Source organism: Linepithema humile, chromosome 5 (assembly GCF_040581485.1).
Source record: "Linepithema humile isolate Giens D197 chromosome 5, Lhum_UNIL_v1.0, whole genome shotgun sequence".
NCBI classification, from domain to species: Eukaryota; Metazoa; Arthropoda; class Insecta; order Hymenoptera; family Formicidae; genus Linepithema; species Linepithema humile.
This window is the reverse complement of record NC_090132.1, coordinates 24,666,211-24,691,021: the sequence shown is the minus strand read 5'-3', so window position 1 is coordinate 24,691,021 and position 24,811 is coordinate 24,666,211. Positions and strand designations below refer to the sequence as shown.

Genomic DNA, 24,811 nt, shown 5'->3' with positions numbered 1-24,811 from the left:
TTTAAGCGTTGGAATGTTACACTATAAAATTTGGTAGGCACGTGTAGAGTACGCGCAAGATTATGTTCTGATAGATAAAAAAATAGTTTGAATTCAACAGGTAGAATTCTATTGAAACGATCTAAAAATCGCTGTTATCACTTTGTTTCAGGTCAACAAGGAGAACGAGGCGGTTAACCAGACCACCAGCCGGGGCTGGGGCACCGTGCCGATTACGTTAATCGTCGTACTCGCGCTGTTGTGCCTGTTGCTGATAATCCACATCGTGCGCAACCGATTCCGTGGCCGTCTGTCACCCTCGGAAGCAGCATACGCGTCGTATCCACCGCAATATTACAAGTGTGTGCCCGTGTACGACACTCCGGTGCATCGAAACGAGAAAATTGTACCTTTGTAAAAGACTGTTATTGATTCCCAAAGAGAGCGCGCGAATTACCGGCGAACAATGTTCAGAAACATATAATTCGCCAAATCTATTTTATACGCGATCGCCGAAGACCCGGCGCGACTCGGACCTTACATCACGTCCACGATTATCGATATTGACTCTTAAACGGTGGATCTTTTATTTGTAAATCGCAGTTTATTGTTTGCAGTATGAAAACACAACGATGTTCGTATCCATATTCTCTATTTAATTCACAATTCAATTAAATCTTATTTAATTTACGACAAAAATACGTTCAAGATCTTTTAAGAAATTATAAAAGTTTTTCATAAATCTTTGTAGAGTTTTACGGATTGACTGAATTATTCCTATTTGCATTGTGAATAAAAGAAGAGACATCTTTAAGAGTTAATAACAGTGGATGCTGTACAGCTCGTCTATACATTGAGACAGATGCGCGTAAAACTGCTGTTAACATCTCGCTAGTTCAAAGTTAAAGCGAATACTGGCAGGAGTGTAGAACTGAATGCTGCGCACGATTTGTGTAACAAAGTCTCTCTTTGGGTCCGGCTGAAAATACTTTACGTAGATTCAGTATTATCTGTAAGCGGCAGTGAGTGTTGTGAAAGAGAGAAAGAGAAAGACAGACAGTGAGAAAGAGAAAAGCGCCGATTCGCACCAAACTCATAACATGATTGCCGAGCCCTCTTGAAAATCTTTAACTTAATATGACACACCCGTGTAACCTGTAAATTATAATATAATTAAAAACGTAGCGTAATTACGGTTAATTAATATATAGGTATAAATGTATTAATGTTAACCCATCGTAGAACTCTAACTTAAATGGAAAATCATAAAAGAGACAGGTCTTCACCGTAGTATTAGTTCCCTTGATCTCTGGACCATCATTATTATCTCGTGTTGTATTAAGCGTTTATATAAAACAAAAAGTATTCATTTTTTTTCGCATGCGAATATCAAGTTCGCATTAATTCGAAGCGATCGTCGAATGTTTTTTCAAGATAAAGGATATTTTTCTATTATTTATATTCTTATTATTATTATTGAAAATTTATATTATAATTGGAAAATTGATTTATCGCACGTTATTTCGTTTTCCATACATTACAATGTATATTTTTGCTTTTCTTCGGTATTAATTCTTAATTTATCTAAGATTTACTTAACCGCTTCGTCGCGGTTAATTTGTGAGAACAAGTTTATAGACTTAATCGTAGGCTAGCTGTTAACAACTGTGTTATTAGACTGTTCCTATGTTTTATCTTTTATTATTAATATAATATCTTCGTGCTCAACTCTCGTTGAGTGAATTAACGTAATATTTATATTCGAACAGAATTCCTAATTGTGTTATCGCGGAATAAAGTCGCCGCATCCTACGGCCGCGCCATGCAAAGGGAGAAAGGAAAAATACATGTACATATACCGTAAAAGTTTAGATTAAGACGAAACTGAAACGATGCGAGAGTTTCTTCGAAACTCTGTCGCGCTACGATCGATTTTAAAATTTGCGCTCTGCGCAATGCGAGCAGCAGATACCCCGGTGTGCGGATCACGATAGCGTTACATAATACACGATTACGTTCCGTAACTTCTCGGTTGCTTGTACATACACGCCTGGAAGTTTGTTCTCCGGCGGCTTCTCGGGAACAGAACCCGAGTTATTTTCGGATCCTAACTAACAGCACGCTTAGATAGGCGCACTTCTCTTGTTCGTACATATTTCATATTGCGGTGGAGTTTGCGGCAACAATGATGCGACACAATGAGCACAATGAGCACACAACGCGGTTGTGAAATGTGAGTTGAGATGAAGAAGAGTAAAAATTAAGAATCATGAGTAAAATGAGGAGATATAATAATGAACGACAATGATGTAATCAGATTGATGAAAGTAGAAAAAGAGGTGAAAATAAATATGATTGAAATTTGCGAGCTACATCGAACGAGAGAAGTTATTTCGAACGATGTCTTTGCGCAGCCGAACTGCCGACTCTCCGCCAATGAACCATACATATCCATGTGCTTACACGTACGCACGTAGTTCGTCTTCTTCCTCCCTAATTAAAACACATACATATATTTTTTCAATGTGACTTGTCTTATATATCTCGTATGTAACCGTATAGCCTATATTAGACTTATTTATACATAACACGTGTAATCGTGCAAACGCGTGCGCGCATACCATACGTTTATTATCTATAAACCGCAGGCTGTATTTCGCACGTGTATATGTATTTCGGAGACAATATGTACGTAGTATATCGACGAGGCAGATCCGGATAGCGATATATAATGGTAAGAATGATTTCTTTCATTGTTATCGTACGCAGGATGTTCGCGTTAACAATAATAATAAAAAAAACGTCGGCAGTAACAATAACAATTAATGATAACGATAGTAAGAATAATTTAGCACACACGCATATACGAACGGTCGGTCCTTGGCGGCGAACCCAATTCACAGCGGACGATGCATACAATAAAATTTGTGATAAACGGGAATTGGACATCCGTCTGCGCGCTTTGCAAAAATAAGAAATTTTGTGATCTTCTTGAGAAACTTTGTAACGTATAACGCCCACAGGATTTGCGATCCACTGTTGCGATGCCGGTCCAGCGTATTCGATTTATCCCTGACTTCGCATTTTGTCCCTTTTGGGAAAGCGGCGAATTGCGCCGTTCAATCGTGCTGGAAAAGAGAGAACGGATTAGCTGGCTTGTTTTTTTTTTTGTCGGGCTCGTCTGCAAAAAAACGAGGCAAATCACGCTCGTTTGCGGTGAGAAATTAGGAGGGAACACAAATGTCACGGTTGACGTCAATCGATTCCATCGACATTAGATCTGGCGTTTAAACGAGATAAAATTACAAACGTAATTTGTATCACTGGGGAGAAGCAAAGTATCCCTTAAAAAGATTGAAGTACGTCGTATTTATAGAGAATTTGTAACTTAAGACATCACACCGAGTGTACGATGGGAACATATTTTATATCCCGCGCTAGATATCCCCCAATTATTCACATCAAGAAAGCAGAGCCTAATGTATAGGGTGTTCCGAAAAGGATGTACAGAGTAATCCTTAAGATACAAATGTATTTAATTATATTTCAGTAAACATAATATATTCGCTCATCAATCTGGAGCTTATCTGAGCAAAAATTTAAAGCTTTATTTTTCTTATCTATCTTAAACACAAATCTAAGACTTTATGTTATAGTTTTATAACATTAAATATTTCAGATTGCGGCGATTAATTTTTAACGATATTTATTCTTGAATATATTCTTATTCAAAATACATGTAACCTAAAAATCAAGAAGTTCTTATAGAAAATAAAATCATGCTACTCGTGTACACTTTTTCGTTGTCTGTGTATATACAGGAGGACACCGGAATCATTATCGAGATATTATAGAGAATAGGTGAAGAGATTTACAGTTTTTTGGATCGAACGTTATGACCGGTTTTTGAATGCAGTTACAAACAAATCGAGTAGTATTGTACTTGTGCGCTCTTTGTACAAATTCCCTGTAACGTGATCATATCAGTGTAACTTAGTTTACTTATAACATATACGTACAGCTATACATACTGGATGCGCAATGTTGAAAAATAGCTCTTGTATGTTAAATAAACCGAGATTAAATAAAATTGTTGATATGTGATGTTGTAATCAGAAATTCGATGCAAGATATGAAGCTTTCGTTATTTTTATTCTGTTTTCTTTTGCGTATATTTCTTTTGCAAATATATCAAAGTTATGTATACGTTACCGTATTATTATTGGAAATAAATATACGGCTTTCTTCATATCGAATGTATTTTTTTTTATTTATGCATTTGTAATTCATTAAAAATTACCATACATTTATTTTAAAAACAGGAATGTTGAAATAAAAATTGATCAGATAACATTGAAATTTAACAATGTTTAATAAATATATAAAAATATTTGTTTCTTCTTTTTGAATATTTTATTTAAATACAGATAGATACTACTAACGTTATCTAGCGATTGCTTGAATTGTCTCATCACTTGCTAAAATTGAGTTATCAACTGCTGTATTTGTGTAAAACTGCAATTCAGTAGGTATTTCCGAGCTCCCGAAATCCTTTTGATATTCACAAAACATAAACAGAACTGTCGGTATTGAAACAAACTGTTTATTATATAACATAAAAAATGAACCTTTTTAGCATAATTTTAAAGCTTAAAATCTTAAAAATATACCCCTAAAATTTCAAATTAAAATTCGAAGAATTAGCGAAATTACAGATAGTTAAACTAGTACGCATAAAAAATGGAGTCCATCCAGACACACGCAAATCTTAGACGTCTGAAAGACGTCCAAAAAATTATATTTTTTCTGATGTTTCTTGGGTATTTTTCAGATGTTTTTAAGATTTGCATGTTGTTTAGACAATGAAAGACTCATGTAAAATTTTAAAGTTATAATATTTTTTAACTGGAATTGTCAATTTTTGACGTCAATATCAACAATGTTTTACGTTAATATTGTACAAATCGCAATATTTGTAAAATAATTTGAAAAAACGTAGCTCAGAAAAGAATATACTTAATTGCTTGAGAAATTTGAAGTCGAAAAAAAAATGCATAATGTTTGGAACAAAATATATAATTCACTTTATGTAAAACATTTGCGATATAAATTGATAACCAATGCTGCATTTCTTACAAGATAAAATAGGAAAGAAGCAGAGCGCGGTTCCATGCGTGAACAGGTACTACTTAATGTCTATTTATTAAAAACCATTATTTGTTATACACTGTTATTTCTTGGTATTATATACATTACATACATAATTCGTATAATATCATATATCTCTTGTCTATATACAATTAAAAAAGAAAGATAGGCAGCACAATTTCTCTTCGAGCCATGGAACATAAAAGAACGCAAGACTTAGGGCGGTATTCATAGTCCGTTCTTATATTCAAAATCGTCTTAAGCACGGACTTATATTCGCTCTCTTCGTCACACATAGATTGTGTCTGACGAAGAGAGCGAATATAAGTTCGTGCTTAAGACGATCTTGAATATAAGAACGGACTATGAATACCGACCTTACACGGAAAGAACGTTCTTGCTGAAACATTTAAAAATTATGCCAGATACAGATCTGAAAATAATTTTGTTGGACAATCAAAATTTATCAATAAAGTACTCAATCTAGTTGATAGATGAAACAAAATGAGGTCATATCGCATCAAAAAGTTCGAGTGCTCCATTGATAAATTTTGATTGTCCAACAAAATTATTTTTGGATCCGTATCTGGCAAATTTTTAGATATTTCAGCAAAAATGTTCTTTCTATGTAAACAGTAAGCGAATTGATCAGTTAAAGTCAAGTGTTCTTAAGAAAATTCGACTATGATTGGCTAGTTTGTTTACTGCTTACGTTTTTCTGTGTACCATCGGCCTTAGCTGTGCTACGCGCTAATTGCTTTCGCTCTATCACCTCTCTTGGCATAATTCGTCAGAAACTTCGTCATGAATGAATTCCGCGATTTCCGCACGCAACAACTTGTAATAGTATATAATACATCAACATTATACACAACGCCGAAAATATATCGTACACCCGACAAAATGAACATCTTTCTTATACATACACTTTCTTATACATACGGACATTCTTCGTACATAACACCGCCGTCTTCTAAATCATTTCAGTAGAAATAACTTTCTTTTCGTGATACAGCACTTAATCTTCGAAATTTGGCATTGGTTTCACGATGATTTAATTATTATACAATTTCGATGAACGAGTGCATGAAACAGAGAATGATTAATTCTCGCTGATGCGAGGAAAAAATATAAACTTTACTAATTTTAACTACTAAATCTTTGGATTCGCAAGCATTTAAAAATCAACTCTACTTTTTAAACCACAAATATTTGGCGAGACTACAAATTATATCTGAATATGAATATATGAACAAGTAATATTTGCATATCTCTGAGAAAAGTTTCGACAGCTGAAACCATTTGCATATGGAATACTTGAAGAAGGGTGGTGAAGCAAAACTAGTTTTTTAGCTCCTCCCAAGTCTTTTGAAAATTTTCTCCCTTCTTATTGGTCAAGGCGAGTCTGTAGCATAGCTTTGTGACATAATATTTGGTTGCACGCATGAATTTGTACATATAACATAATTGTGTCTGAAATGGGTGCACGGTAATTTTCATTTGAAAAGATATTTAAAGTTAATGTTAAAAGTGGAGAACAGCAACAGATTAATTTAAACATCAATTTATATTTCACTTTACAGATAAATTTTATAATTACAATTCAATATACAACAGTTATACATTTATGTTTAAAAATATGTCTTGCATTTAGAAAGTCTTAATTAAAAAGTCTAATGCATTAAATAGAAAAAAAAATCAAAATAATAGAATAATATTCTTGATTTGCAAATATTAGATTTTTTATATGATATTTTAACTAAATTCCCTATTTTTTTCTCATCCTGTTCTACTATCAATACACTTATAAATTTAAAAAAATGAAAAAATAGAAGAATTGAAAAGTCACCGTGCATCTTCCGAAATCGATTCTCTAAATTAACAATCAATTCCCAAGTAATAAAATTACAGAACCCAAAAGACATATGTGTCTACGTAAAAATCATCATAACAAATTGTACATTCGCATAATGCGTATAGAAAATATTCGATATCTTTTCGTGATTTTTATATCGGTGAACATTGTTTTAGGAATTTCAAGAAAAGATTTTCGGAAATAACTGTTTTATATATCTACACAAAGCTATCGTTCTTTATTGCGTATGACTCGAGCTGAGACGAAGAGAGAAGCCAAAAGATCAGGCAAAGGCGTGTACACGTGCGAGCACGTCGTCGCTCTGACTATGGTGAGCTTGATCACTTCGGTCACCCTCGTAGTCCGTTAGTCACATAGAATGCTGAGGCGGCGGTAGCATAATCTCGTAACCAGTCGGCACGCTTTGTTGATGATGATGGTGATGATGATGGGAGCTTGACATCATTTGATGATGAGTCTGCTGATAATACTGATGGTGCATGCTAGAGTGGCTGGAGTAGTAGACCGAGCTCTGTTCCACGTCTTTTCCTCAAATTCAGAATATTGGAAATGAGAATAATAGAATGATGTAATTTGATTCTGGATTCTTTTATTGTTATAAAAGAAATAGAATTGAAGAACTAAAAATCGGGAAACAGTTATTAAATGGATATTAAAGAAATTAAATAAGTGACGTTGGTTACATAAAATTGAATTGAAAAGTAAATATGTACACGAGTTTCTATATAAATTCTCATTTCGTGATAATATTCTTAGAATGCTTACCAGTATCGTACACGCTGCGGCCGTAGCAGAGAGCTTTAACATCGTTCATGGGGCTCAGTCCGCCATTATGGGGATGTGCGGTGTGAACGGACGACGGGGTGACGGGGGTTGCATAACCGTGATGAGGCCCCATTGGACTCATGCCCATTGGACTGCACGGATTCATAGCGACCGGTGACATCCCCATAGTCGACAAAGGTGACATTGCGAGATTCGGACTATCGGAATCGATGCTCTGCAAAGACTGGATGCTGCCACCGTTGCTGACCGAGCTACTTATAGTGCTGTTGGTCGCGCTTTGACAATTCAGCGGTAACATATCCCTATAAATATATAGATTTTGTGGCATTAAAGAAATGCTATGAAAAGAACACTTTTCATAAATAATTATATTCTCTCTCTACATAGCTGTTTAAAAATTGAATAAATAAATTATTATTTTATTAATTAATACCTTTATTTAACAAACAAAATAAATGCAACGATATAAAAGTGTAATGTTTGTAATACGTAAATTCAAATCGAACATTATTTTATAATTTTCTTGTACGAGACGCGTCTCTCTCGCACAGATATAATAACATGTCCCTATAAATATGTAGATTTTGTGGTATTAAAAAAATGCTATGAAAAGAACACTTTTCGTAAATGATTATATATTCTAGCTGTTTAAAAATTGAATAAATAAATTATTACCTTATTAATTAATACCTTTATTTAACAAACAAAATAAATGCAACGATATAAAAGTGTAATGTTTGTAATACGTAAATTCAAATCGAACATTATTTTATAATTTCTCTTGCACGAGACGCGTCTCTCTCGCACAGATATAATAATTGTTTCGAGTTTATACGGAGCAAGGGAATCATTCGGCGGCTATTCTCTGACTGTACGCCGTGAATGATCGCTCTGACAGCGCTGCCATATTGACAATTAGATATTATATAGCTTGAAAAAATAAATAACGATCAACGTCGTATAAAATTATGAAAATGCAAGCGATTAATGCCAAATTGATATTTAAATCTATATATAATTTAATTATAGATATATTTGACTAAATTTACAAGTATATATTCATAATATCTTCCCAAATTGTTATAGTAAAACTTTCTAATTAAAGGTTTAAAGAGTTTTTCAAATTGACCGTTATATAAATCGTAGGAAAAGTTATCAATAACACATCCTACACAATGGATGTTGTTTGAAAGAAAAACATATTAACAGAACTCTTAATTACTTACTATAGTTATTTTAAGCCAAAAAAGATATTTCACTGGAGAATAAAGACAGCAAAAAAAAATTTTAAGTTTACAAATCTCATCAATTATATCTGAAAATGTTTTTTTTCTACGAGTATATTCTTTGCATCTGTATTTCATTGTTATTTCAAAAGCTTTTCAAAACCAAAAGATTATTTTAAAAATATTTATTAGAAGAAAAATTCAACTTCCTATAGTAGTTAAATATACAAACTGAACGAGCATAATAAAGTATGCTGTATACGCACACATCACACATGTGTGCGGTTCCGAGAATTTCCGCTATAAACGAGCGAACTGGAACGAAAGGCACGAAAATGTCATCGAAGACGACGACGACGACGACGACGACGACGAGCTCATGGACACCCACCTTATTCCGTCCAGCATCATTCTATGCGTTCTCGCTGTGGAACAACCGCGAAAGCCGCGTGCTCACATATTCGCGCGCTTGCGTGTATGCGTGCGTCTCACGGTGGTCCATGTGCGGCGACTCCGCCCATGACCATGGTTTGCCTGCTGCATGATACTCACCATCGCGTCGGGGTCGCACATTTTTTTATGGTCGCGCTTCAAGGTCTAGATTTGAAGAACGCCCTACGCGTCCCTTTCTCCCCTTCCAGCGAATGAGAGTGCGGTTCGCGGGTGAAAGATGGAAAGAAGTTTAGGACGCGTTAAAATCTGGGGGAATATTAATTTTTTATTGACATAAATATAAAAGATTAATCGAAAAATCTGCAAGCTTTCCGATAGACACGATTTAACACTTAAAAGGCCAGTTAGAAATCGATATGGAGATTTGGCAGTAATACTTGAAAATTATCGGATGTTGAAGCAAAAGTCGCGATGCAAGTGAGAATCGCGGTGTTCGCACCGCTCTTGGTTAGCGACCGGTGTTTCTCGACTTAACGAGGAAGAAAGTGCGTCCTCGTTCTTGTACGGCATACGTAAAGATAAATCGAGGTAGCGGCAGAGGGCCGGCCATGGCCTTTATGTAGTAAACTATTGGTAGTGCGAACAGCTCAATGGTGAAACGCGAGATGTAACCGAAGCTGCGTCATAAAACGGTAATGGGGCGTCGCGTTTCCTTTTCCTAGAGCATTCGGCGACGAGGCGAGAGGACGTTAAGGACGGAAAAAGGGAGGACTTGGTCCTCTGTCTCCAAGAAAAGAATTGTTTTTACGAAAGCGGGGGGAAAGGCGAAGACGCTTGAATGTTGTAAGACGCTTTTTGATGGATGATCTCGTTTGAATTAAAAAATTCATTCAGTACGAGAAGTGAATAAAGTCGCGCCCTTATAAAACTCGCTTCAATTAGCTTTTAAAGTTTCTTCTGAGTTAATAGAATTTGTTTCTTGGAAAATCTTCTGCACAAGATTTCTCCATGGACAGATTTAAACACGTAAAATGTTATCTGAAGAAATGATTTCGACGAGAAATTAATCTTTATCTCTAATTGTATACATTTTCACCCTAAACAGAAATTTATGTTGTCTCTTGCGAAATATAAGAGATTTATTTTTAAAAACATTTGTAAAAATCTAAATTGTTTTTTTTTTTTAATTAAAAAGTTCGCTTAGATTACAGAAAGTTGATTCAGTGTGGAAAAAATTGAGACACAAGTGACAAAGAGTAGCTATGTCGATCAGTGCGGTGGTCAGCCAAATTTCTCTCGACGGGAGCGATGGCTGACGCCATGTATATACGCAGGTATCCCTTGTGCACGCATGGGGCGTAGTGTGCGTGCTCGCGTAAATTTCAGGCGGTATGTTATAACGCGGCTCGTGCGTGCGCGTGAAGAAAGGAACGGACCGTAGAGCGAACGTAGCATTGTTATGGCTACGTGGTGCCGCGGTCACGGCTCGCTCGCTGTTGGGCCTCCCCGTCTTGACGGACCCACGAGGAGCCGCGAAAATTTTGTCCTTCTCGTTGAAAATGCTCGACAGAGAGATGTATATACTTAAATACTTTGGATTATTGATTCTCAAGGAGTATAAATCAATTTCAAACAATATGAAGTTTTAAGTAGTACAAATCAATTTTAAGTAGTCTAAACCAATTTCGCATTTCGGGCTATGTGAGCTCTGAACCAAAAATTCAAACTTCTAACATTCCCGAAATGCAAAAGCAAATGGCAATAACTTCTACACGAATATGTATGTATTGACTTGATCGGAAAGAAATTTTTATCGAAAAATTCTATGACACTTTTGGCACTCAACTCAATATACAAATAAAAATACTTCTAAAAAATACTAATTAAAATTTTATTAAAAAAAAAAGAAAATTATATTAACAACCGCGATCATATAAAAGCGTATATTCTTTTATAAATAAGAAACTTCTCAGTTTTTGTGACTTTCCTAATTACACTAATTATGTCACAGCTATACAGAAGAGAAATAGTCCAATTTAACATATATATTATAATTATACATTAAGAGTTAATATTACGCATGCTGTTGAATAAACAAATTTGTCTCAGACCGACGGATTCCGTACACTGCTCCGAGAATTCCGTTCTCGATCTTGCGTGTCTCGATCGGAAGATTAAGTCTACGCTGCCCGATCTTATCGCAATTTGCGGCCCCTGTTATGTCAATAAACGGCTGAACACGCGTCCGGCATTATCTAAGCGTGACTCCGTCTGCGTTTCTTTTTCTGCGTCTCGCTCGCCGCTTTTCCCTCTCGAGGGTGTATCGTTTACCAATGAACCGCGCGCGTAACATAACAATTCCCGGTGTCACGCAGGAGCTTATCCCCCGCTCATAATCGTCACAAAGGGCCTCAACACGGCGTAGACATTAATTAGATAAGCTCGCGGATTAGATAATCACGTCAGCGAAGGAGAGAACCGAACAACATCGAGTCTCCGGAGAATATCTTACGATTATATCATCGCTCGGTTATCGTCTCGAGTCTGCGTAAATATTTTCCTATGAGATGCAGGACGTAAGAATCTGTGCATGAAGTTAAATAATTTAACTTGAGCACTGAGGAAGAGACGTCGCTTTGTGTTCCTCAAATGTAGGATTCAATACGATTCTTTGAAAAACGTCATAGAGTTAAGGATATGTAAAAGAACTATCGCTCAGGTACAAATAGATCGCTCCAAAACAAAGATTTCTTTTATCGCAATATTTATCTTTTATCTGAAAGATAATAAAAAGGGATAGTGCCGAAAAGTATTTGACTAAAATATTGTGTTATTTATAAGATATTACTCGAGAAAATTGCCTTAAAAACAATGGAAATTATTACATACTCTTAATATTTTCTCTCGACTTGATTTGTAAATTACTTATAATGCATTGTTTGCAGCATCAACAATTTTGCAATTTTTCCAAAATTGCATTTTTATGATTATCAATCCTCATAATTTACTCCTCTGTTAAATGTTATCGTTATGTTCTGAGATTTGAAATAAAAGCTGCTCTAGAAAATTCCTTCACAGTTTCCCAGATAGTTTCAAAGTAGTTTCAAAATAGTTTCAAAATACTTTCAAAGAATCTCTGTAAGAAGCAGGTATTAAAAGATGATTTAGTATGTCCGGCCATTTGTAAGTCATTTTTGAAAAATTTGACACTTGTCATATGAAAGGAACTTAAGAAAAGTCCACATATCCTGTCATTAGTAAAATATGCATATCGTCTGGCCGATTTCAAAGAAATAAGAAAAGGTAAAAGGTATACTAAACAATGGCATATAAAATATAATGATCACAAAAAACCTTGCTTTTCTAACATTTATACCTGATAAATACTACTCGACAGTTTTGTTTCGTAAAATTATACTTTTAAGTGAAGACATATCAATCAGACTATCCTGGTAAAAATATTGCTACCGAAGCTTTAGTTTCGAATAATTTATATGTACAAAACAACGTCTAATCTGAATGAGGTCAATTAATTTTTTTAATTACTCTATACATTTTTTTAAAAAGCCTAGATTGAATAGTATAGTCGCATAAATTAAAAAAAATGTAAGTCGTCGCATTTTAATTTCCGCCGTTCTTACAGAATTTATTTACAGAACGTTCATAAAATAAGTAAGATAAAAAAGTTGTTCAGGACTCACGTTCTCGTTTGCGGTGTGCGATCTCGCTGCCGGCGATTCTTGAACCAATTGGACACTTGAGTCAGCGTCAGGCCGGTCTTCTTCGCAAGATTCTTCTTCTCGTCCGGCGTGGGGTATCGGTTTCTCATGTAGCACTCTTTCAGAGCATTCCTCGATCGCTCCTTGAAGCAGTAAACGGTTTCCTCGCCGTCCCAGATCGTTTTCGGCAGAGGGTACTTTTTCCGCAGTCGATATTTGTCAACGGCCCCTAGCGGTCGACCTCGGATCTTTTCAGCCTCACGATAATGTGACTTGAACCACATTTGTTGAAGTTCAGGGTGACGTCGTGGTGAAAAAGGATGACTTTCTAGGATTGTGTAGAGTTCGTGGTAGGCTCCACGGTGAAAGGCTACGTGGGCACGCGCCATTAGCACACTCTCTCCTCCTCGAAGCAATTCTCCAGGCGGCAAGGACCAAAGGAATCTGATGCAAGTAGAATTTTCCTTTTAACAATTTGCCTTCCCTTTTAATCAGTTATGTTGGTAATTGATACATTTGATGTACGGGATTGTTTTACCCAAAGAAATTCATAGCTGGATAACCCATGAAATAATTACAAAAATTTTCACAATATGTACACCAAATGTATATAATAATTTTTTATTACATAAATATAGATAATAAACATGCATGGCACGTTATTTTCAACAAATAATTAATAAATTTTCGCAAAAGTTTCTATTTAAAAAAATTAATAGTAATATTTAAAAAGTTAATAATTTTCTGATTTTGGAATTTTTTGTAAAAAAAAAAAAAAAGAGAGAAAAAATAGTTGAAATATTTCGGCATTTCTAAACCAATATTTAAAGAAAACAAATATAGTTTATCGAACAAGTACAAAACCAAATTATGTTGTCTAGTTACGTTGACAGCTTGTCGATGTCCTGGCTTTGGGACAGCGCTTCGCACATGCAGGCTATCTGTTCGGGAGTGAAATTGCTACTGCTACCGCCGAGAGAGAGGCCGCCGATGTTACCGATGTTGGGGCTCACGCTGGTCGAGCTGTAGGTGGACAACTCCTGCGAATACTGGGGGCTGCCGTTCGACGTCGGCGTCAGGTTCTGCGGATGATGGGTCAGCGCGGACATGGACGTTGTATTTCCATAAGGCGTGGAAGCAATGCGATGCACGACGCCCATTTGGCTGTTGCAATCGCTGTTCGGCGATGACAGCTGATCAGAACTGTCTGACATTCTTGGCTGGTGGCTGCGTGGCTCTCATGAACCGAGGTGCCGGACAGAAAATAGAATTCCAAGCTCATTCGCCGGCTCCGAACGCAAAAGAAATATTCGAAAACTTGCGAGATTGTTCCGCGATTCAAGGCTTTAAGCTCATTCAATTACTCGTTCTAAAGCGTAAATTGAAACGCAGATTTTTACTCAAATCTCATATAAAAGATGGATAAATGATTTGCTGCGCAATTTATCCATTTCAATTAATCACATCTCTTATATGCATTTCAATTAAGTTCCAAGAAATCACTGGTGTCTTCGGCAATTTTATATTCTACGGATGTTTATTAATATATTGCCACTTCAAGACTTTATATCGCAAGGCTTTTTATCTTGAAACGTGTGTCTCTGAGATAACAGCAAACGTTCGAGCAAGATATATACTTTCTCACCATTCAGCAGATTAGGATAGTATCGTTGTTTTATAGATCAGCCGGATGAATAACTGATGACGAAAGTAAGCATCCGTTGCTCGCACGCTCGAATCGACGCGACGGTTGTTTAATCACGCGCGTTTCATTCATATCGATACCGAGTTCATTTCCATTCATTAAAGTCTTCTTCAGTAAAGCGCCATTTTTGCAAAGAAAATTGAAAATCGCGCTAATTGCAAGTTTTAGTTTTTCAAAGAAATTTACAATTCTATTATAAATATGACAGTTTGATATTTATATTTTGTGTCCTCACAATCACTGTATCACGATACATCCGACGGTCCGCGTATTTCATCACAGAATTAACTTCAGATTTTTAATGATTACTTTTTTAATTATTACGATCATCATTGAACTATTGTTCAATTGTAAATTCTTATCGATGGATTTTCAACACTTTGCATAAGCGGCGATCATTTTGCGCTTTACATTTTTAATGTAAAAAATTTCCATTACGAATTATGACTATTTATTTGCCCTTCAAAATCGCGTCTGATTACCGCACTGTAAGCAAATAACTCCGGGCTTGAGTGCCGGTGGCGTCTGAAATCAAATCTGAACTTTTCGATTTCGACGACGGTTCATAACGAATTATGTAATCATAATGCGACACTTGTCGCATCCGTAATAAACCCTCTGTCGCTCAGTCCTCTTCGAGGATATCCATTGTCCGTCCACTTGTTCCAGTATTAAAGTGTCGACGCGTGTTTACGCAAAATCTGCTACCTGAGTTTTAATCCTCACCGACCGTTATTAGCAGGCTCAACCACCCGCAGCGAAGGCATCGGAAGAGCAGACAGATATTTCTCTGCAATACCTCGTGGTATTAGTACACTCCCGAATCTCTTCGGAACCGCGTCGTCCTGCAACAACCGTCTCACCCCCGTTTCCACGACGGAAAGTAACAACTTCAAAAAGTTGCGCCAATGCCGGAACGCGGACGACCGATTGCGTAATCGACACTCGTCAGGAGGGACACCTTTTGGTCGGCGGACACGCTCACTGAGTGACCAAGTTACCAAGTTCGTGAAGCGTTCGTTCGGCTGTTCGCGCTCGCGATGCAACAGCACAGTTCGTAGCGCTGCCTTCCGTTGGTGAATTGTGGTTGTGCGGCTACTCCATCGAGGTTGTGGTGGTGCTAGCCAATGCTGACGATGCTCTCTCTTTCTCTCTCTCTCTTTGCGTCTCTTTCCTTCTCTTCGCCCGTCTTTCTCTCTCTCTCTCTCTCTTCTTCTCTCTCTCTCCCCTCGTTCTCCTGCTCGTCCTCCTCTTTTTTTTTCGACATTGCTTCCGCGCGATGAGCCGCTCAGCGATTGGTCGCGGCTTGGCATGCAGCCTTGTTCCATTGGTCGCGTATGGGGGCGGCGCGATCTTCTACCCCCGACCGGCCGACACCGACGGCTTCACCCCGTCCGAGCCGCCTCGGGCCGACGATGCTTCTGTGATTCCTCTGTACTTATTCTCACCTGGCGACCTCCGCGACGGACCGATTACCTGGATATATCAAATTTCGGCGATTTCTTCCTCCAATTCGGACACTCGCGTAATTTCTTTTTTTTTTTTTCCCTTTTGTTATGTAACTGTGCTGCGACGAACTACAGTATTACGCATTATAACTTTTTCTCCTGATGCTTCATTTTCGATTGTACTTATGTTTCGTTTTCTCTTTTCTCTTTTTTTTTAACATTCATTATTCGCTCGTTTTCTTCTGTTGAATTTTTTTGCGTCTTTATAATTTGTACGTTGAACATAATTATATTTTCGAGAAGTAGCTCGGAAGTAGTGTATTATTTAGCGAGGCACTGTTTTTTCATTATTTTGCTTACTCTGTAAAATTTACCGGAAGCTTAAAATAATTCAAAGCGGGAGAAACTTGCTTATGGAAGATTTCATTTTATTTATATGCTTATCGCATAGCTTCCAATTTACGATGTTCAGCAATTTTTGTGCGATTTTTATTTCGCATGGTGGAGACTGTTTTCCGCTATTGCGGAGCCGGCCGAGAAATCACGGAATACGCGCGTAGACCAATAAACACCGGAAACAGAACGTGTCAACGTTACCGTACACCGTGTTGTGATTCCACGCGACGCTATCGCGCCGCGTGTTCAATTAATTTCACAACACCAGCAACAGTCGTCCACCCTTCGCCAATAGACCTGATGAAAGAAAGTTCGTTGTAAATTTGTTTGCAGATTATTATTGAGACATCACACTTTTTGAACAATTTATTATGCACACACGATACATGAGATACACTGATTAAACAATATGGTCAAATTTTATCGTGCAATTTTGTAAAGCTGGCACATTTTTTGTATTTTTACAGTAAAATTTGCACACACGAAGCAAAATATATCTATGTTGAAAATAAAATCATTGTTATCCTCTGTTCATTATCTTTAATTGCATAATTGTCATAATAAATTATATTGTATACATATTATACTAATCTTTTTGTTTTATTACAGAGCATGATTTTTTGCGAGTTTTCCGGTGCAAGAAGAAAGGCGGATTTTTTAGAACGTTTGCTTCTCGCGATAAAACTTCCACCCCCTCGCGAAGGTCGTCGGCTCATCTCTGGAGTCGTATTATGATACACATTTCTGCAAATATGATCCAACGACAAACGTAACTTTAGCTGGAGATCGGTCCGAATACGAACTTGTACACGCCCAAGGATCGGTTTCGTTCATTCACGAATATTGCATGTATCATTTATCGTTACGGATCTTTTATGTACATATTTTGACCTTCTGTCCTTATAATTTTGATAATATATCATATCACTCATTATTATATAATTAATTGAATTGAGTATTATTGAATGTATTTTTATTAATTTAATTAAGTATTATTGAATGTGTTTTTGTTAATTGAGTTAAGTACTATTGAATGTGTTTTTAATAAGTAATTACCAGTGATGAAGAATGGCAGTCATGGTAATATGACAAATTTAACACGCTTGTCAGGTGACAGAAGTCTTGTCAAAAATTGAAATAACTAAAGGCCCAGTAGACCGCCCGTATTATATATATCCGACTTCAAGAAAGCCGATATATGTTTAATGAGTGAAGATATCTTTTCTCACTATGCCTAGTCAATCCTTTGACCGTGCTCCGCCTTTTTCGACTAATTAACTCATACGTTATGCGATGGAGACGTAGCGTGACTTCACTTCAAAACGTGAAAGAAGCTTTTGTCAGAAATTAAATAAGAAAAATTTTGGAATTTATTATAAAATTAACAAGTATATACACTAAATAAATTGAAATCAGAATTAACCCAAGATGATTTTATTTTTAAAAATAGAAACGCTTCTTGTTCGGTGAAATAAGCTGATGAAATATTCAAAGTAAATTAATTATATAATTTGAAGAAATAAATAAATAAAGCTGATTGTGTGGAAAAATTAAACTTGTGATTGCGGGTGAAATTTATTCCGTGATTTTTAAATTTTTATATATTATACATTTTTGAAATTAAATCTAAAATTGTGCTCAAGTGAGACACGGTTTTGCTCTGCAAAAATATTTGCTTCAAATTCCACATTCATTCCTCAAATATACAATAAGTTCGATCGCTCATGCTGCAGTCTGCATAATTTCTTAATTGATATCACTGACGTCGCTTAAGAAAGGGGATTACGTGATATACAAGATGCAAAAGAAAGAACTTGTGATAATTATTCCGATTCTCAGTGTAAGCTTATGAGCACGAGGATGACACCGTGCCGAAGTCAAGACCCAATGATAAAGGGGCGGCGCCGCGCTTTGCGATGGCGTCTCCTTCGATTTGGTGTCGGATTTCCCTCCGGGCCGCCATTTTCTCTCCTCCTCTCTGTCTCTCGCCCTCTTCCTCCGTGCACCCCCGACCCTTGGGATAGGGATGATGCTCTTCCTTATCAAAATGAACCTGGGGACGACCGACTTCGCCGTCCCTCCTCCATTCTCGCTAGATCCAAGGGCGCACTCCACAATCCGATATTCATGCGAGTTCACGTCGTTTAAATCTCGCCAAATAATTCACAAAACTAATAGAATTAGTTAGAATTTAATTGAGAATTTAATAGAGAATAATTTAAAAAAAAAACAAAGATTCCAAGATAACTTCTCTGAAGAGTTAATTGTATAATTACAATACAATTAGGAATTATGCTAATGTAATTCCAAAATTTCTCATGTTACAACTTGTTACAATTTCTTGTTACAACTTGTTTACAACTTGAATTTTCTCTGACAAGATGTACCTCGGCATACTTCACGTATCATACAATTTCCAAGTTGCATAACTGAATACAAGTGTTTCATAACTTTACATATTTCTGTTGTAGTTTGTATACACTCAAAAAAATGATCTTGCAATAATAGCTAAAATTTTCTAGGTGTAAAAAATTAACTAAAACAGATAAATGATTAGCAACTGTTGTGATATTGCATATGTAATTACTTAATCAGTTTAGATGACAGAAACAGAATATATATCTGTATTGTTTGTCAACTTTAAAAAGAAAGTTTCTCTAAAGCGCCTATCTGTATAAGATCAATCACGTGTTAGATCATGCAATGAATAACATTTAGCAATGATACCTAAATTTTTCAGAAGCTATTGCTAGAACATTACTGCTATAAATTCTATATGTGACAAACAATGTTTTCACAGATACGAAAAATAGCGATACATTCTTGTTGCGATATCTAGAAATCTAACTACATCAGCGAAATATTTTTTTGAGTGAGATTAATTAAACAAAAATCATGATACTAATTTATTTCGATAAAGAGCCATAAAAAGCGTTGCGCCTTCAATGATTCGCTTAATTCAATCCGTTTGGGTTTCGTCGCTAAAAATTATACTACGCTAAAAACAGGTATTTATTCACCGGACGTAATTTCGCGGATTCAGCGTCGCATCGGACGGAGCGGAGCGGCAATGCCGGCGCGCGAAGTAATTCTCGAATTAAATCTGCTCGACAGGGCGAGAGAGCGCTTTGAAGCGACGAAACGCATTTCGCCGGAGACGAGGCGCGAATCCACTTTGCGCCTCGTCAGGACTCGACCGTTCGGAAAGCACCCTGTTTGTACCTGGGCACATCAAGGCATTCGTGTACGAGGCAAAGAGCAGGTGCTACGCGGGAGGAAGAGCGGCGGGGAACGGGGGGAGGCAGAGCATAGCAGGGGTTGTGGAGGTGGGAAGCAGTAGCAGCAGCAGCGGCGGCGGCGGCATCGTGTTTCACTGTACTGCGTTTAATTGCATTCCAAAATGGCTCTGTGCAAAATCCTCCCCCTCCTCCCCCCTTCGCCCGCCTACCACTCTCGCAATCCTCCTTCTCCAGCCGGGCACAGACGGCGAGGCATCTTCAGCACCGTAAATCCAGATAAATTAAACCGACGCTGCTGCTCTCTCCCTCTCTCTCTCTCTCTCTCTCTTTGTCCCTTCCTCTCTCCGTCCCTCCCGTCCCGTTCCCTCCGGCACTCTTGCTAGATTTCAACGCGCCCTCGTTTCCCTTCCGCCTCGCTTCCGCCGTTTGTTCCGGGTCATGCCGGGTCGTTCTCTCGCAGTCGCGGGCGAATCTACGGTTTCAGGTAAAGCGACATGGCGATAAAGAGCTGGGCGAGCCCGTTTGTAATGACGGATTCGCAAGTGCCGTGAAATCGTGCGCAAAGGACACCGGTCCGGGATTGGAGAAGGAGGGGGTGATACATAAACTTTCCGGAAAACAGCGACGTAAAACAATATTCCGCGATGGCACTCGCGGAACGAGTGGCTCATCGAGTTTTTCGTATTTTTCACTGTTATTTGCTGGCAGTCGAAATATCTCTTGAGATACAGCATTTCGATTATAAACTTTGAAATTAAATAAGTAGAATTGGCAAAACATTTAAATGTTACGCAGATTTAAAATTACGCAATTATAGTAATATAAAATATAGACTCAATAATTTAATAATTGCAATACACGTAGAACAGAAATTACACATAAAATAATAATATTTATTATTATTGCTTAATTAAAATTGTTTATTTATGTTAAATTAAAATTTTTTAGAAAATTCTGGCGGAATTTAAATACACTGTTGTTACATTTTTTACAATCTTCTAAAAGGGGAACGCAATTTATTAACGTGCCTTTCTCTAAGCAGAAAATTCGCAATTATCAAGTGCAGAATCAATCGCAAGGATAAAGAGATATCGCGGAAGATTGGAGCAGTCCTGTAATGACACTTCGTCGCAGGTGCATCTCGTGTTTCTGCGGTGTCATCGTCCGGCGCATCTACGCGTTAAAATTAATATCGGCGAACAATAAGCCGGGTCGAGAGGTGACGAAAGGAGCTCGCTCGCTCGCGACGACGGCACCGTGCGTCATGTTGGTGGCCGGACACCGGACACCGCCTCCGGTTGAGAGATAGCGGCCGCTATCTTCGTGCACACGTTACACAGTACTCTGCGCTCACTGACAATCGGCGCGCCGGCGATGTATTGCGTGCGACCGGGTTTATTTTTAGCAGCCCGACATTCTCGATGCGCACCTGAGGCGAGTCCGGCGTCTCGGATTGTTAGGACAGAAATACATATGCGGATAAACGATAACGGACGTAACAGCGGATAACAGCGTAATTCCGGTGCAAATTGCACAATCGTATCTCCTTCGAATTCTTACGATTGAGAATAGTGGACTCTTCATCAGTCTACGGTACAAAATCGATCTCCGTAAAATGAAAACTGATCCCGACGATGACTATCAAAACTGGCCGAGTCCGATAAAATGTTCCGATGCGCGAGGAGATGTTTTCTGACCGTCACAATCTGTGTAAGATCCGGAAAATGACTGAGAACAAAACGCTCGTACTCGCTCAATCCCCTCCAATGCGATCGCATCGACGAGCGGATTAGGCGACATAATCTGTCGGTTATTTTCCCATTAGCACCGCAGCTCGGCGGTGGAGATCGGCAAGCGAGATTTTTCTCCTGCTCGAACGAACGGCGCGCGAACAGGCTATGAATACAGGTAGCTATTCAGAGGCCCACGAGGGTCCCCGACTTAATGCCCGAAAATATGCTCTTTATGTGTCACTGGCCACTTTATGTCGTGGTTCTCCGTGTCAATGGGTCCCGTTCGTAGATTCGGGAATGCGATTAGGCTTCTTCCCGCGACGTGCACAACAAAAATTATTCGGAGCTATCAGGTGTGTGATTATTTTACAACATAAAAACTTAATAAAAATTAAATTATTACAAATATATTGGTATTCAATATATATATTTTTTCTATATTTTAGAAAATATTAATCAATATAATTTAATTGTTATTTAAAATCAATTTTCTTAATAGGTATTATATTTTTTGATTCTCCGAGTATTATAAAAATCTGCAATATTTTGCTACAAATTAATGAATCATGTTAATAATTATTATTATTATTATTTCGCACAGCTCCTATACTTAGGGTGTAGGTCCTGTACTTTATTAAGACTTGCATAATACGAAGGGTGTAGGGTCGTAATAGGTCGAAACTGTCGATTACACGGTTAGTTAGATACGCTCGGTGATTTGAGGGTAGCGTGCAAACGGCGTACTGTCATCATCCTTTCTGTAATGTTTGTATGCATATCCTTGTATCCTCTTAGAAAATACCTCAATACATAGTCCACGTGTTTCAAATTAAAGAGATAAAAGATGGAAGAAGAACGCTGGCAGTGCGAAATACGTAAAATAATAGATGGTACAAAACAAGATAGAAAGAAAAAAGGATAAAATACACATCTTCAAAGTAACGCGCGTAAAGCAATAAATTCTCAACATTGCAGCTACTGCTTTTATAATTTTATTTAATTTTATTCAACTTAATTCTTAGCAATTTTGACCGAAGTGTGAAAAAAAGTATTTGCTTAAGTAATCTAATTTAATTCTAAATTAATTAATATAATGTGGAATGGAGATTAACACAAATATCAAAATCGTAAACCGCGTAACGATGAACTGATGGACAACGCGCATGAAGGATCGTATTGCGCGTTACTATGCGACTGCATGCGCTTGGTATGCATACGACGCAGCTCTCGTATCGAAGATCAGTCAACTGGAAAATTAATTTTATATATTCATGAATATATTACTTAAATAATTACCCGTTAACTGATATTACGACATCGGATCCTTTTATCGAACCTTCACGACGTTAAAATCTTTGTTAATTAATTGTGCATGTATAATAGATCGAAAACGTATATTAATCGTTAAAAAATCGTTTTGTGAGATATAAAAAAAATACTCCAGGGTTTTTGTAGGGTTTTTTAAAACTATCTTTTTTGGTGTCAGAAAAAGAATTTAAAAAAAAAACTGTAACAGCCGGTATCGATGAGGCAATCAAGGCATTCCACGGTTTTTTTTTACAAGTTTCACCAGAGGTGCGAAGGTGCGAAAACTGCGCGTGAACTCGTACATTCTACTGTAATAAATAACGGTGCATTCCAGTTTTTGTAAAAAAACGATAAGCGGCGGTGAACTCGATGTTTAATGACGTGGATTGCGGCGCGGCGGTGCCGAGATTTATAGCCACGGCTAATTATTATCGGGACACGAGGGAAGAAGCGCGACATGTGCTCGGAGGAGCGTAATGACATAACCCTTAAGAGTGGAAGAGGGTAGGAAAATATGGACGCCAATTATGACGATCTCTGATAGATCTGCTAAGGGCTGAAACAGCGATGCTTATTAAGACTTGACGTCCATGCTGGCTAATGGACTATGGTGCGCTTCATGGCGGGACCTTTCACATACTGCGCGATGTAAAATCTCTTATGATTTTATACACATAACTATATGTACATGCAAAATAATAGTGATAAAGTTACGTATCTGGATTACAAAATAGTCTGAAAATAATGTACTGCTTTAATAAATACCTGTCGATTTGCATGGAAATATTTAGAGTACGATTTCATTGATAAATAAATAGTTACAGGAATAAATATATTTAAAAAATATTTCCGACATTTACATTAAACGTGTTTAGGCATAATAAAAAATAAAAGAATTGCTGAAATAAAAGTAACTCTGTTATAGTTCGAGTGAGTTTTACTGCGTAGGAAAATAATATATTATATTTCAGCGAGTCGAGAAATATTATTACAGTCGCAGATCGTTCGCGTTATTTAGAGACATCGCAAATAATTCCTCGTACGAGACTCTTCCTAATGTGCTACTTCGCACTTTCTATGTTCTCTTATCAGTGGGACCTGTGTCAGGTGAGTTTTGTGGGAAAAAAAGCTGGACATAGTTTCGCGCGCCGGATCGTCTTACGCTAACTCGCACGATTTATCTGCAGGTACATCGCGACGCTCGAATCGTCGCGAAACGTTGCAGTGCTCGCAAGGGACGTTCTCACAATCACTTTACGTAATTCGACGATAATAAAAAAAATATCTCGACAAAACGCCGAGCGCGTGTACTTTTCTATGAAATCGACCCTCGGAGAACTCTCTTGTCTGAACAGAAATTAGAGAAGTCGCTAGACCTTTAGCCCGAATTTTCTGTAAAAGAATCTAAAATCTCTCTCACACTTTCCTTTCATCGCTCTGGGCAAACTCGGAAGCTCCCACGATGCTTCGCACAATATATAACACATAAGATTAAAATTTTTCCCAATAAATAAAAATTACATTATTTACTTTAATTACAAATGTAATATTTTTCAATCTCTTTCTTTTATTACTATTAAAAAGGACAAGAAATCCACAGTGAATTAAGTTTAGAATTAACTTTAAGATCTAATAATTGTTTTTTTATATTTCTAAAAATTAGATGTAACTACAGATAAAATTAGAGGTTTGGGTAATATTTTTTGTCAACTTTTTACTTTGAAAATTTTCTACGATTGCAATGATGTTTCCATTTTCCCTTGCGCCGAAAATTCTTCTCCCGTATTTCCTGCGACATGTCCGCACTCCCACAGTCTGTACCCGGCAATGAAGGGCTTGACGCCATAGGTGCGGT

At 37.3% G+C, this 24,811-nt stretch overlaps 2 protein-coding genes across 12 annotated transcripts in view; one reads left to right on the top strand and one right to left on the bottom strand.

Annotated features, from left to right (window-relative positions):
• Positions 1 to 4,083, top strand: part of LOC105675150 (cysteine-rich motor neuron 1 protein) — a 255,196-nt gene extending 251,113 nt beyond the window's left edge. For all 11 annotated transcript variants that reach the window (XM_067354884.1, XM_067354883.1, XM_012372062.2 and 8 more), the window contains one exon: positions 152 to 4,083. In XM_067354884.1, coding sequence (XP_067210985.1) covers positions 152 to 397 — 246 coding nt within the window. In that variant the 3' untranslated portion in view covers positions 398 to 4,083. The remainder of the gene's footprint in view (positions 1 to 151) is intronic.
• Positions 4,084 to 5,162: 1,079 nt separating this feature from the next.
• Six4 lies at positions 5,163 to 16,070 on the bottom strand. The gene is made up of 4 exons (XM_012372176.2): positions 14,013 to 16,070; positions 13,110 to 13,571; positions 7,769 to 8,091; positions 5,163 to 7,531 (listed from the first exon to the last, which is right to left on the bottom strand). The coding sequence occupies exons 1-4, from the start codon at positions 14,339 to 14,341 to the stop codon at positions 7,353 to 7,355; spliced, it is 1,293 nt and encodes a 430-aa protein (XP_012227599.1). The 5' UTR covers positions 14,342 to 16,070; the 3' UTR covers positions 5,163 to 7,352.
• Between the last annotated feature and the right edge of the window lie 8,741 nt (positions 16,071 to 24,811).